The sequence below is a fragment of the Candoia aspera genome, chromosome 6 (assembly GCF_035149785.1).
Source record: "Candoia aspera isolate rCanAsp1 chromosome 6, rCanAsp1.hap2, whole genome shotgun sequence".
In the NCBI taxonomy this organism is placed as follows: Eukaryota; Metazoa; Chordata; class Lepidosauria; order Squamata; family Boidae; genus Candoia; species Candoia aspera.
This window is the reverse complement of record NC_086158.1, coordinates 41,701,869-41,716,984: the sequence shown is the minus strand read 5'-3', so window position 1 is coordinate 41,716,984 and position 15,116 is coordinate 41,701,869. Positions and strand designations below refer to the sequence as shown.

Sequence of the window (15,116 nt, the reverse complement as noted above, 5' to 3'; positions counted from 1 at the left end):
TCTACCACCACAACAGCCAACTTGAGGTTTTTAACCAGAGTCAGGGCTGGATTTAGACATAAGCTAGAGGAAGCTGTAGAGGCTTTATCTGGCAAATGCTAACAGAGAGTAAGGCTGTGTAACAATTGACCTTAGCAAGAATGCTGTGATGATGCATAACAAACCCATGAGGGAATGGGGAGGAATAGTCTTTGAAAAGAAGGTGTGAATCCATACAGGAGGACTTAATTTATGGAGACTTTCATATACGTAATTATAGTAAAACTGTAATAAATGAAAAAAAAAACCCTGAAATTTTGAGTGGCCCTTACAGATTGGAGGCCCTAAATTGTAGCTTGCTTAACTTATGCCTAAATCTGATTCTGACCAGAATTTGTTTGTTTATTTCTACTTGGAAGAGCTCAAGGAATTTTAGAAGCTGTTTAGCTATTTTTAAAATTATCATCCTGGGAACCGCACAGAAAGAAGATACTGTATAGACTGCAATCGTAAGCAATTTACATGGTTGCTATGGTTGAAATTCTGCTTCTGGAACATAAACATAATTTTTGGGCACCTGTATCTGTATCTGGGCCAGGTCACGCATCGATTCTGTTTGTGAAGGCACAACACATCTTGGTCAAGATCCAGTTCATGGGCAAATAGAAATATATACTGTATACATTCAGCTGTAAAGTGTGTGGTCTTTTTCTACACATACCCATACTTTATTTGTAAAAAAAAAACAAAAACAAAAACTTTGATAGAGATGAGAGAGCAGCCTTGTGATTTGTGCTCGGTCCAACCAATCTGCATGTGAAAATGCAGCTTTGACTGAAAAACAGTAATTCTTGTTTCCTTAGCTTACTTTGAGATTGACTAGAAAGAACTACAGTATAACACAAATGGTGAATTGCTTAATCCTTCCCACCACATACTTCATGTGTCAAACCGTGCCAAGTATGGTTCAATAGTGGATATGCTGTTGAAATAATGTATATGAGAATATTTCACATTTTTGGGGAATTGTTTTATGACCACAAATATGTTTGCATACTTTCTGTGGACCTTCTCAGATTATTTTTCTCATTCTCCTTGAATATTTAAACATAAAACTAGGAACACAAATTGCTATTCAAGCTGCTTTGCTTCTGATTAATAGAATGAAATCTTTGAGGAAAAGCTGTTTATAAAGCAATTTATTCTACAGTCTTTCTATCTATAAGTAACAGCAGTAAAGTTAATGGCATTGCTGGCACTGATATATCAACACATGCTGAAGCAAATTGTTTTATTGAGAAGAACAGACCAAAATGAAGCATAAGTTCAGATTCCATTAACATTACAATTATTGGACTAAATTAAGAAATATCACAAAATCCCCATCTATTATGAGTATCAAGAATAAGTATTGAATACTGTTGGCAAGAAAAAATAGAAGCAAAAAAGACCTCAACAATGACATTTTCAGAAGAGAGAAGCAGCTTCTTTTAATTAATTTTGCACATGTTGAATTAATGATGCCTTCCATAATTAGACCAGCACCATTTCAATGAATATGTTCCTTATATTCTTTGTTAAGAGTGAAACATTCTATCCTGGGAGGATCATTTGATGAACAAACTGGGAACCTCTGGAAATAGATAGCTCTGGCACAAGGGTGAAGTGAGGTTTTACAATTGCCTTTCCCCTAATTTATGTAAAACAGCTGTCATTTGAATTAGAATGAAGAAAGGGAAAACCTGTAACCCTTTCCTTACCAGCCACTTCCTCTAAACCTCTAATTCCAGTTGCTTTTTGGATGGCGGATAGACTAATTTTGTAGACTAACCATTTTTCAAATGGTTTAAGAGGTACTGTGCATTTTTAAATCATCAAGTGCTCTTTTCGGGGAGGCATACGACAGAACTTTTTTATGTCTAGGCCCAATTAGTCTTTGCTAGTTGAGATTCATTTCACAATGGCTTTGAGGTCACTTGATTTTTCTCCCCATTTTGTTACTCTGTTATTTTGACTATTGTGTCTAATTCTGTCATTTGCTTTTAATGGAGACAGGATTCTACATGTTTTAAGACACTATTTAAATTGTTGCAAAAATTCCTTATATTATGTGTGCATTAATGTATCCCATTTATTTCAACTGAAGGATCTTATGATGTGTAGATGAATTTGAATGTGGAGATGTATTTGCATACACACCTCACCTTCCTTTACATTAAATAAATAGGGATTCATAAACAGCAACTTCAGATGTACACTTGGGATATCCCCATTCTTTTCAAAGAGGGGAAACTAATCTACAAACAGCAGGCCTAGAAATATAGCCTATCACTTAAGCATATGAGATATTCACAGCAGATACTCAAACTCACAGAATTGTGAATCAGGCTACCTGTTTATCAGTGTAGCTTACTGTAGGGTTTCATGGCTCAGGCAGAGATAGAGGATCTCACAAACTCCAAGGCAGTGCACCTCCAACTTCTCTTAGTAGATAAGCTCTGATGGCTATTAGAATAATACAAAAATAGTAAAAACTGGATGGATGGACGGACAGACAGACAGACATAAATGATAGATGATAGATAGATAGATAGATAGATAGATAGATAGATAGATAGATAGATAGCTCACCAAAAGATAACTACATTCATGGCACAAGTTAATGCAAAGTAAACCTTTTTGTATCCAAATGGTAGTACAAGATTTATATAAGAACACATGAGCTTAATTGCTTTTTATTGCTCTGGTAAAACACCCAGAAGAGTCTGGAGGTCTTTGTTTTAGGACATTTTTGTTTGGTATATTGTTTTTCTGCTACAGGGATTAAGGTTACTATGGTAACTAATCATTCTGGCTGGGTGAAGAGGTTGAATTTAATTTTCCTCAGTTTAGGTGTTAATAGTTGCATTGCCTAAGGGAGGAACCTTGCCTGGACTTGTTTTAGTTTCAGTTTTCTTTTAGCCTTGCAGCCAGTAAGCAGCTCTCTGAGAGAGCTCTCTCCTCTCTGAGAGGCTGTGAAAATACACAAGCCTGTAAATACGTTTTTGTGCTTTCTGTAAATAAATTTATTTTTATAGAAATGCCTGGTGTGTGACTTTTCTGATCTCTCCTGGGCCAAATGTTTTCCAGCACTCTGCCAACGATTTTTTCTAACAGTCAATTGGAATTTACTGTCCTGTAAATATGTCTCTTATTCTGTGTCCTGCCTTATGTAATAATGGAGAACAAGTTGTGACCTTCTTCAGAGTAACATCCTTTCAAGTATCTGAAGAGTACTATCACATTCCCTTTTATTTTTCTCAAGATTAAATACTCCCAGTTCTTTCAATCTCTCTTCACAAAACTTAGTTTCTAGTCCCCTGATTATCCATCTCAGATATTCTTTCAGTTTCTCCAAATCTTGCTCAGAATGTGGGGCCTAGAACTGGACACAATACTCAAGGTAGGGCCTGGCTGACATAAAATTAATGTGAAATAGTTAAGTAGCCTAAAACTACATTTGTCTTTCTTGCTGCAATATTTCACTGCTGACTTGTACTCAATTTGTGATCAACCACTATTTCAAACTCTATTTCACAGCTAGAAATTTCCCCAGTCCTATACCTTTGCATTTGATTTCCATTTCCTAAGTGAAGAACTTAGGAATGAACTTAGTAAGTTTCCTTTAGTTATTGTAAACTGATCAAGTATTGGTTTATAGTAAGTGGCATAGAAATGTTTCAAATAAATATGTAAATATTTTAGCCCATTTCTCTAATGCAGCAATATCATACTTATTTTTGATCCACAGGAATATGTGTGGCATAGTTAGAAAGGGAATTCAGGGCTCCAGTAAAATGAAGGAAAGCACTGATCCTTCTCTTTTGCAGTTCAAACAGACATACATTTTTGGCCAAGTCAAGAAGAATTTCATCTCTAAGTTCAGCTGGAATGGAAAAATGCACCAAGAGATTCACCGAAAAGCAGGGCACAGCTTGGTTTGCTGCATTTAAAAAGAGCTGAGGGAGAAATGCAAATGCAAAATTTGGCGCTGCTGATTAGTCATTAGAAATATGCTCCCAAAAGGACGGATGCTTTCCTCAGAAGTTCTTTGTGATTGACATAAAGGGGGATCTTCTTGTCCACCATCTGCCATCGCACCATCACATCAAGGTCACAACCCTGGAGAAACTGGAAAAAGAAATGCCAGAAAGCAAAAGGAATTTGGTCATAATTAGTTACCCTGCAGCCTCATGAAAGCCAGAAGGAAACAATCTTGGGACATGTGATATGAGTAGAGTTGCTCAAAAACCTCAGTGAGTCTATTAACCAGTGATTGATGAGTATATAAAACACTCCTAAGGGCTGCACTTTTTTTCTCTGCTCAGCACTATATACAACACAGTGCTCTTCATCGGAGCTGCTGAATGTTCCTCTTATTACATGCTCAGGGATTGTGACCCATTCTCTATCTCTCTGTCTCATACATGCACACACACACACACACACACACACAGACAAAATCTCTCTCTCTTCTCTAATATGTGTCCATTTCTTTCTTTTCCATGCTATGGTCTTTCACCTTTCAAAGTGCTTTCCTAAATTTCCCCTAGACACCTCACCTACCTCTCTGGGCATCCACCCTGGGTTTTGTTCACAGAATCTTAGAATCTGCATCTAGAGGATAGCTCTATGGCATAATGGTAAGAAGTGCCCTAGTGACATGTACCGAATTTAGACGCTTCATTTCTACATCATTCTGATCTTCAAAGTGTACACTGATGGCCACTGTCTCTATCCAAGCATTGTCTGTGTTCCTTGGATCATCCACATACCCTTTGTATATCTAGAAGAAAGTAGGATCCAGGGAGATAGAGAGAGGAAAGACAGAAAGGCCGGTATCATTCAGAGGATAGAGCAGTTTCTTATTAATCTAAAGCACAGCTCTCTCAGGATAGTGGGTAGGAGTAAATATTTTAAAAGTACCATTCCCTCTGTGAAAGACGCTGGTGGTACTATTATTTTACTATAGAAAATAGCCTTTAGTTCAGATGCCCAAGAAGGCAGGGCATTTTTCTGTTTTTTGTATGCATGTGAGATTAAGGAGTTTTTATCGTGTCTTGCAACAAATGGACAGAATCAACCCAGGTTTTGACTGGAAAACGGCTAACATTTTACATCAAGCCAAATCCAAAAGTGCTTACATACTATTTAAAAGAGACAATCAAAAGCCTAGGAAGGAAAGAAACAGCCTAGAACGTATCCCTTCCAGCAGCCAACACACAGATAAGCAGGAACCAGCACCAGATAAATTACCAGGGAAGGAACAATACCCTATCCAGGAACCATCAAGGAAGAGCCACATCCCTACCAAAACAGCAGAGCAAGCTGCTGTATGTAAACAGCCAGCAAACTCCACTCTCCCTCACACCAATGATGTTACCCAGCCTGGTTAATGAAAAGTTGGCCAAAAAAGCAACCAAGCTCAGATAGCACCAAAAACCCAACCCTGAGCTTCATACATTCTCTTCTATTGGATAAATCATTGGATCACAGGCTTGTGCAAAAGGATAACAAGTCTACATTGCTAAATACTGGGGACCTTACATAGTATAGTTACATAGTATAGTTGCATCAGTGCATATAGTAATGCCCCCTAAACTCAAGAAATAAAATGTGCATGACCAATTCTGTGCCTTCAGTAAATTGCAAAATACTGTGATTTGTCTATTGTTCAAAAATGTGGTCTTTAAAAAAATGTATCTTTGATTCAAACCTACATTATGTGCATATTTATGCACTATGTAACTCCAGCATCACAAGTGCAATTCTCTACTACTGTTATGTCTTTAGAAAGGTAGTGGGAAAAGTTCACCAACAGTGTCTATATGACCCTTTTCTCTCCTTTTATCAAGCCCCAGCTGAATGGCCCAAATACCTCTGTTCCTTGATTCAGCAATTTCTGAAATTGTGGCCAGAACTCTCGTCTTAGGACCTGTTTTATTTTTTGTGGCAATGCTTCCCCAGGTTCAAGAGATCCCTGGAAAGAAACAAAGTATTATTTAGTGTAAGAGGCAGCTAACACTTTACACGTACTATTAACTATAATGCTACTCAAAACAGGAGTTTCTATTCAGTTTTCAGTTGACAGTTTTTTGGTGTGTGTGTTCCTAATAAATTTAAAACACAACAAAACAAAACAAAATAATAAATCTCCTAGATGCAGGAAAATATGAGTTGGTTTCTTGGCTACCAGCTTGGTGAATAGTATATACAGTGATGGAAACTCAGATAAGAATTCTGGAATCCTTTGCCTGAGTTATTAAAATCAAGGATTTTAAATACACATCTCTCCCCTGGAGCCCACCAAGTGACGCTATTGAGGTGCCAGAGCTGGAGCGTATGGAGCTGGTGCTGGAGGCTGTGGAGATCTGAAAGGGGAAGAACAAGCTTCACTCGACGCTAGCAAACTGGACAGATTTGGGTCTCGAGGCCCTCTGGATCCAGAGATTTACCATCCTTAGTTCTTTGTGGGGTTGCCCTGCCCCAGGCAGAACTGGACACAGTTTGGGGATCCTCCTGGAATTGTGGCTCCTGTTTGAGAAATGGGTAGCAGCCATGGGCAGGAGGGATTTTTGTACAGATTTGTCTTCTGTGCCAATTGCATCCTTTCCTGGATTGGAAGGCATTACTAAGGATCATTCATGTCTTGGTTGCCTCCTGAATAAATTACTGCAGTGCACTCTAAATAGGACTGACCTTGAAGATCAGCAGCAGCTGCAGCTGGTTCAGAATGCAGCAGCATGGGTGCACCTCAGTGTGCCCATGTTGCACCACTGCTCTGTGAGCTGCATTGACTCCCAGTAGGCTTCTCGGTGCAATTCAAGAGGTTGGTTCCTACCTATAAAGCCCCTCATACCTTTTTCCAGTTGTTTATGCCCAAGCCACTAGATTTGGCTAAGTGGCAATGCTCTGGGTTTGATCCATTTGACATTTCATAATCTTTAAAGACCTGGATGTTTCCCCAGGCATGGGGCCCGTAGATGGGATGAACCTGTCATTGTGGGGTTTTTTTGGCATGATTGTATTTATGTGGGTGAATTGAAGTAAGTAAGTATGTAAGGTTCTTAGACACATGCCACATTGTTGGAATCAAGCTCAGACTACAGCACAGAACACACACTTACCTAGTTAATGGAAAATGCACCCAACTCATATGTTTTCCTTATGAAAAACTTCAGAAGGCAGCCACACTTTTCTCTTTCTATAGATGCAGCTGATTGTTTTAACAGTACGTATTATTAAGTGGCCTGACTTTATTAAACTATCAACTTAGAACCTACTGGAGATGGACTGCCCCATATATGCTTACCCCAGGCAAAGCCCAATTATCCAAGAAAGGGAATTTGACCACCAGGACTTCCAGCATTTTCTTCAAGTTTTTTCTATAAATGGATCCATCAACATTCCTCCGCCAACTATAAAGGAAGAGATTACATCTTGCTTTTGTATGCTCTAAAGGTACATGGTAAAATCTATAGTACTAAGCAGACTGAGCTCTGAATATTATCTAGATGAGAGGCAGGATACAAATGTAATTACATAAATATATACAGTCAATAAACTTTATTACACCAGTGTCAGATATTCATTATGCACACACACACCCCCAAAAAAAGATACAGGCCTCTGCATAGTAGATTAGAAATCACTGTAATGGATTTTTCCAGTGTCTCTATCCTATTCAGCCTCAAATATTCCTTCAGTAACTTATCAATTGCAAACTTAAGATGAATGCTCTGCTTTGTGATATCAAGAAAAAGTCTTCTGAAACTACACACAGCTTCTTATGACCTACATCAAATCATGAGCATCCAAGTTTTTTTTTCTTCTCTGCTGTTGTCATGGATACCACACTTCAGCTGCAAAGGTACCTAACACCTAAGGCTCAAAAGTGCGGTAAAAAGAGGAAGGTAGATCACAATACTGACCTGTGAAAACAAGACTTCTGCTTCTAATCTCTCAATGAATATAAAACTGAAATAAGAAAACAAATCACAAAATGAAGCAGATAAAATTTCCTTACCGTGTCACAACTGGATGCAGGCCATGATTGGGTCCAAAGAACCTAAGGATTCCTTGGCCCCTCAAGCCTGTCCTGCCCATGGGATTTCTGAAAGAAAAAAATAGTTCTGCAATGAGCTAGGGCCATAGTGATGTTGCTTCTCATGGGATCTATCATCTCAAAACAAATGCACAAGGGAATGACCAGAGAATGGTAAGCTCAACAATTATTAACAGGGATTTAATTTGAACTATGGCTCACTAGTACTTACTCTTGAAGAAAAACCCAATTGCTGACAAAGGCAACTGGATTGACTATCATCCAACTAAAAAAGTATTATTTGACTGACCTGGCTCTCCCTATGGAGTAATCCATCTCTAGATAACCTGCTGAAAGAGAAGAGGCTGCCTCCCAACAAAGTAGGAAAGTAATTGATTTTGTCTCTTAGGAGTCTCCTTAGCCAGCATGGGGCTGGGGAATTCTGGGAGTTGAAGTCCACACATCTTAAAGTTGCTAAGGTTAAGAAACACTGCTCTAAGGAAACAGACAGAGGTATTTCACAGAGCTATGACATCAACTCTTTGAAGCTGGGGAGGTGAAGTTCAGCACCTGTGACTATGAGCCTTTTATTCTGAGACCACTGGACATTTTCACATTATCCTTTCACTAGCTTTATTGGTATGATCTACTATCAAGCCGAGTGAGGAGAATGCCTGGGTGCAAATGCGGTAACCTGTCTTCCTATTTCATACTGAACAAAATACTGTGTATCACACCCATCTGACCCTGGTTTTGTCCTGGCCACTCTCACTGCTGGAATGTGCACTCCCAACAGATCTGATCAAAATACTGTGAAATTGAAAAGGAGAACAAGATACTTCCAAGTATCTTGCTTTGTTATCTACTGTAACATCTGCACTTGAAATGGGATGTTTGAGTTCAAGCATAGACATTCAGCACACCCCTGATAGGACTCTATCTGACTGCTAAACTTCCACAATAACTAATTTTCATCATAAAGTGGACAGAGTAACCAAGACCCCCCCTGTGTTATCAGACTCACAGTGGCAGGCCATCCTCAATAGCATAGGTGCCGCGGAAGCTCTGCCTGTTGATATCTCCATCCAGGCTGTTGAAGTTTATTCTTGAAAGGTTCTCCAGATTGCTGGAAGATAGGCGCAAAACTTTTACCCTTTTAGTATTTCTGGTCACTGAAAAGCAGCCTTTAAACCAAAGGACCCCAGTGTAACAAGAAATAATCGGTAGAGAATGTGTGATAGAAGCAAACAGAACAAAAAGCACCTCCATAAAGAGGATAGGCATGGTCAGGTATAGTGAGAGGAACGTAGTGGTAGGAAATAGCTATAAGCGCACTTACTCTCTCAGGAACTTTGGTGTAATCTCTTGTGTTTCGGAACTGTAGAAGGGTGGATTATAGATATCAAACTCTATCTGCCAGGAAAAAAAGGCTATTTTTGACTTCCTTCAGAGCTTTGCATAGCAGTATGTACTCTCATTTCAAGCACCAAGTATTTTGGAGAATTCCAAAGTGAAAACCCAAATTCTGCCTGATCTGTCTTTCCTTAAACTCACCCAGTGGATCAGGACTCTTCTTTCACAAATATGATACCATAATTGTTTATTTTTTCTATTGTTTTAGAGTTCTGCTTTGTTATTCTTGTGATCTTGTGAGATGAACAGCATACATACCTTCTAATAAACAAACATGGTTGTTCATGCATGAGCAATAGTTACGTACTGTACATATGCATGAGACAAGAAAAGGAAACAAAAGAAAAGGAAGCAAAATTTAGTTAAGCCAACACCATTTGCTGTACCTCTCCATATCATTTTTTTACCCTTGCTTCCACCATGTTCATATACTGTTTATACATTGCTTTGTGTTCTTTAAACTTCTCAACTCACAACTCTCCCTTTTAAAGGATCTCATTAATTCCTTCCAGCCATGACTTTCTTGTCTTCCCCTTCCTCACATTGCGGTCTATTGCAATTCAATCCTTATTCATTTTTGCTATAGGATCAAATCACCTCTACATTCTTTTTGTCTACTTATCATTTGCTTTTTTATTCAATCCACATTCAGGACCCGTTAATTCTTGGCTCTATCTCTTTTTGTTTTATCACACACACTTCCATGCCTACTGCATTCAGCTTAATTTTATATTTCTCCTAATATATCCAACTTTCAATTCCATATAACAAAGTCAGAACAGGCACACTCATACATGCAATTTTGACTTCTTTCCACAAGCATTAATTCCTTGCTATAAACCAGATACTACCCATTACTTTTCTACCAACGTTTGCAGAGCTTAAAATTTCTCCACTTACATGTTGAGTTCAGAGTCAAAGCTTCTCAGACAGGGCTGATCAGGTCCCACCAACTATATTTATATCACTTTATATGTATTTATCTAGCTTGTAGTTTTCCAGAATTCTCAGAATTGTAGACTGGTTAATTTATGTAGAATTCTTTACAGGAGATCCGTAGCACAGAATTCAGATTTGCCTGGTAAGAGGGTAACTTAAATATGCACTATTAATATGCCTCAAATCAGTCCTAGCTGATCCATTTGGCAATCATTCCTTTTGACACAGACCCTGACCCAACTCTCTTAAATTTAAGATTCCTACCTCCCATGGCACCTTCTCATCTGGCACAGGAAAACGAATGGCAATGGACTTGGGATACAAGAGGTTCCTAGCACTCACATGGTACAGGGTGAGTACAGATTCTGAGACTTCCTCTGCATGGTGCTCCTTTGTTTCAGGAGCTCTGCTAGGGACTAGAAAAACACAGTACTCTATTTATTGTATGCATAATCAATCAATGCAACATTTTTTCTGCATCTCTGTACTTTTGGAATAAATTCTATTTGCACTTGAGGAGCATTAGTGACTTACACTATTCTAAGATAGAATAATATCTATCATTGTACTAGCATATGCAATCTTGGATAAGAAACACATATACTGTAAAGGCAAGTCAAGTACCTCAGCTTTCCCCAGTAATGTACTGTATCCTCTGGGTGTATTAAGTGTTCAACTTCTATAATCCCCAATCAACATGGGCCCTTGACCAGACTATAGGATTATATTCACATAATATATTTTTTGTTTATTTTTATTTTATTTTATTTTCTCTATTGATAACTCTTGCAGATCCGTAACCTGCGTGTCCTGCTAGACTCATGGCTACCACCTGACGGCAGATAGAGACCATGGCTACAGGGAATTGTGTCCAGTTGTGACCCTACCTGGAGCAAGGGGCCCTTGCCATAGTAACTCATGTTATTATCACCACCTGTTTGGTTTACTGCAATGCACTCTACATGGTGCTGCCTCTGAAGACTACTCAGAAATGCAATTGGTGTGAAGCATGGAGGTGGCCCACCCAACTTCTCCAATATGGATCTTTTGCTGATATCTTTTAATGAACCCCCTAAAGTGGAGATGAAAGGGGCTGGGATTACAGGCAATGTTTTTCTACTGCAGCTCCCATGTTACGGAACACCCTCCCATGTTGCAGAACACCCTCCCATTTGAGATTACATTGTCATTCTCATTGTAGGGCTTTCAGACAACATTGTACCAGAAGACCTTTGAGGGTTCACCTACTGGTTTTATGGTTGTGTTTTTTATTGGCTGTTATGTTTTTATTCTGTTTTTACATTTGTGTTGTAAACCACTGGGAGTCCTTTTTGTTGAATCCAGTGGTAAACACAACAAACAATTAAATATAATATAGTACATAAGCAGGAGAGAAAATAGAATTATTTTCAGTATTGAGAACCCTTCTCGCTAAAGAAAAGTAACACTACTTTTTCCTTCTACAGCGTGAGATACTTGTCATGCTATTGAAAATTCTTTGGAATAAAAAGCAGACTCCCTAAGTTCCTACTCAATTCATTCCACATCAGGCTTTTAGATCCAACAATAGTAAAATGTGTATGTAAGCAATTGAGACAAATTCTAACATTCTCACGTTATGAACACTTAAGTGGTCTTCCCTCCTGAGAAAGTGCCATTGGGGAAGACACATACTGCTTTTCCTCTTTAAAAATTTAAAGAATTTAAAGTGGTGCTTATAGAGATCTCTTCTCATTTTATCTAGGTAGGCTGGTCAGAGGGATAGTAACTGTCCTGAAGTCATCTAATGAGCTTCACAGTCAAGTGAAGACTTGAGCCTGAAATATCCCTCATTGTAATCCAGTACCTTAATTATATCTGATAGTTTCTCAGCACTGCAGTAAGGATCAACATGGTATGGTCAATATTTGTTGCAGGAAGTAATACAGCAAATTAGGGACCTGCCATCTTCAGGAAAGATTCTGCCCATAATATCACTACAGCTGAGATATATGGCAGATATTCCATAATGAAAGTCAGTGCTAAGCAAACTCTACATGCATCTTCAAATGAGGTAAAGTGAGCAGAACAAAATATAGCTTGGAATACTAAGAATTCCTTGTTTACTTCTTGTGGTATTTTATATTCAGATTCTAACAATTAGAAAAAACACAGTTCCACTATAAAGGATGTGTATGTATAATTGTTTTTTTCTCAAAATGGAAAGTGTCAAAGAAAGATTAGGCTCCCATTTAGGAATATTTCAGGAGAAATGGAAAATGATACATACATGTGTACCAAAATACAAATCTGGTCCTTTGCAGTCAAACATACCTAAAACAGGAATATCTTCCTCTGTACCAAACCCACTATGAGACAATGATTGAACAATCCATTGCAATGCCTTCACAAACTGGAATGTCTAGAGAGAAACAGTTCATTGCGTTTGTTAATTACTACATTCATCAAATAGCGACTCTGTCTAGAAAGGAGATTGGGAGATATGGCTGTTAAGTGCATTTAATCCCCCCAAAAGAACTCAAAAGTGATGTTTATAATGTTGGTTCATGTGATAGTCTTTCTACTAGAGACCATTAAAAATTGGTCATCCCACTGAGAAATGTGTCTACTTGTATAACATAGCTTATTATTATATAGCTTAATCAACAACTTACCGTATTTCCTGACGCTGGGGAATTTAATGACAAGAAGCGTCCGTAGAATTTGGGGATCTGCAGAGACCCCTTTACTTCTGAAAGCATGCAATGTTATCTTGTAAATACTATAGTATGGCTGACATGATACAGTCTTATACACTTCCAGATCTTTTCAGTTCTCTGAGAGGGCTGCCTTATGTTCGGATGGACCCATGCTTTGCATAACTCTTCAATTTTCTCCAGCTACATTAAGCTGAAGGAAGCTTCAGAAGTCAGCCTCACCTGTTCTTCCAAGTGCAACATCCTTTGTTCCAATACCCCTATCATTTTCCCCTGATCAAGGTCCAGCATTTCTGTTAGTGTATCCACTCTGGGAAAAAAACACACCAGAGATTAGCATTTGAAGCAGGATCAAAGGGAGAGTGACTATGCCTTCTAAATCTGATGTTTGGTGAAATAACCAACCAACTGCCCCACATTCAATTAGTTAGGGTGCTCTTCTACTACTGAATATATGCAGATCTCTTCTGAAGTTAAAAAAAAAATCCTACCAACTTGTGTTCTGAATCCTAATGGGAACGCTAGGGACAAGTGGGGCTTGGAGTAGTCAGAAGGCCTTAAATGAGGTATGCATTAGCAGGGCTACTCAGACCTTTCACGTTCTTCTGAATTATATTTGACAATCATGATAATAAACTGACCTGATGACATTTACTACCTAGGCAAAGACAGTCTTCACCTGTCTGTGATGTGCTGGATCTTCTGCTCAGGAGTCTGCTCCTGTTGACACTGTTGGAGTTGCAAGTAGTTTTCCTTCAAGTACATCTCCCAGGACAATAAAGCTGCCTCTTCATTCTTCTCAAGTTTTTTTTCTGCAGGCCAAATCAAAATTGATTAGGAATATAATACATAGAGCTTTCATCTTCATTTCTTCCTGCTAAGTATCACAAGGGCACTCTCAGCCTTTATGTGAGCAATTGTTCTACATTCATAAAATCCCCTTGTATGTCTCTGTTTTAGTTGAGCTGTTACCTTATCAGACACACTTAGAGGGTTTCAAGTATACCATCAAACTTTCATTGACATTGATATGGTATTGCAGCATTTCAGATTCAGAGACAAAAAGAGCACATAGAGGTGCCAAAGATAACACTGGGGGCTGCAAATGTAGTGTAAACTCCTTAAAGAAAAAAGATCTTTTTCTGGAATTGTACACCAGCAGCCACATAATCCTGGAAAAAAAGAGATGCAAGGAGGTGCTACATACTCCGAAACACCCTTTTGTCTGAATCCAAAATGCTGCACCATCCTATACACTAGTTTCTTGAGGTCTTAAAGGCAAATTATCATTACATCTTTGATTAGGCAAAACCAAAATTCTACTGCAGGTTAAACCAGGCAATAGTAGTATCAAAAGATTATATGTTATTTTAGCAATATTCGCACAATCAACATATTTCTGTGTAAACACTTGTAAAGTACTTGTTTAAGAGGTCCACCTGAAGCACAGCCAAGTAAAAATGAACTGTGGTGACCATTTGTAACTTCAGCATGTGTGCCCTTTTATACTGTTCCTAATTTAGTATTTATATGTACCTTAATGTCTGATAGTTATTTATGAGCAGATAACTTCAGATAAACAACCCAAATCTCTCCCAAACTGGAAAATGTTCTGATATCAAAAATCTTGATGAATGTATAATCTTCTGAGATAGAAAATTTTTGTCACAGGTTTGGCCCAGAAACATAAAAACCCCTTCTGGTCCTTCTCCTCTGTCATGGGCTGTAAAGGGGGGAGGTGGAGGATTGATTGCTGTGTGAGAAACGGAGACATCATTGACTGATCCAGCAAGCTGACGCCAGAGTGTTGTGGCTAACACCTTATCAGCAAACGGACAGTGGAGAACGCTGCTGGGAATCATGTTGTAAAGCCAATAGCAGCTGCAAATATTCAATTTCAAATGAAGGCGGGAAACTGGGGCATGTAAAAGGAGAGAACTGGGGCATCTTATTCACTTGCATCTTTAGATGGAGATGGAACTGTATCTTACAATAAAGAAATACTT

At 38.5% G+C, this 15,116-nt stretch overlaps 1 protein-coding gene across 1 annotated transcript in view; it reads right to left on the bottom strand.

Moving 5' to 3' along the window:
• Nucleotides 1-3,845: 3,845 nt before the first annotated feature.
• The window catches only part of TRPM2 (transient receptor potential cation channel subfamily M member 2), a 51,501-nt gene continuing 40,230 nt past the window's right edge, over nt 3,846-15,116 (bottom strand). The window contains exons 23-33 of the mRNA XM_063306835.1: nt 13,790-13,922; nt 13,333-13,420; nt 12,728-12,815; nt 10,679-10,830; nt 9,402-9,475; nt 9,087-9,188; nt 8,045-8,131; nt 7,331-7,436; nt 5,897-5,998; nt 4,688-4,804; nt 3,846-4,149 (exon numbers count right to left, since the gene is read on the bottom strand). Of these exons, the coding sequence (XP_063162905.1) occupies nt 4,024-4,149; nt 4,688-4,804; nt 5,897-5,998; nt 7,331-7,436; nt 8,045-8,131; nt 9,087-9,188; nt 9,402-9,475; nt 10,679-10,830; nt 12,728-12,815; nt 13,333-13,420; nt 13,790-13,922 (1,175 nt within the window). The 3' untranslated portion in view covers nt 3,846-4,023. The remainder of the gene's footprint in view (nt 4,150-4,687; nt 4,805-5,896; nt 5,999-7,330; nt 7,437-8,044; nt 8,132-9,086; nt 9,189-9,401; nt 9,476-10,678; nt 10,831-12,727; nt 12,816-13,332; nt 13,421-13,789; nt 13,923-15,116) is intronic.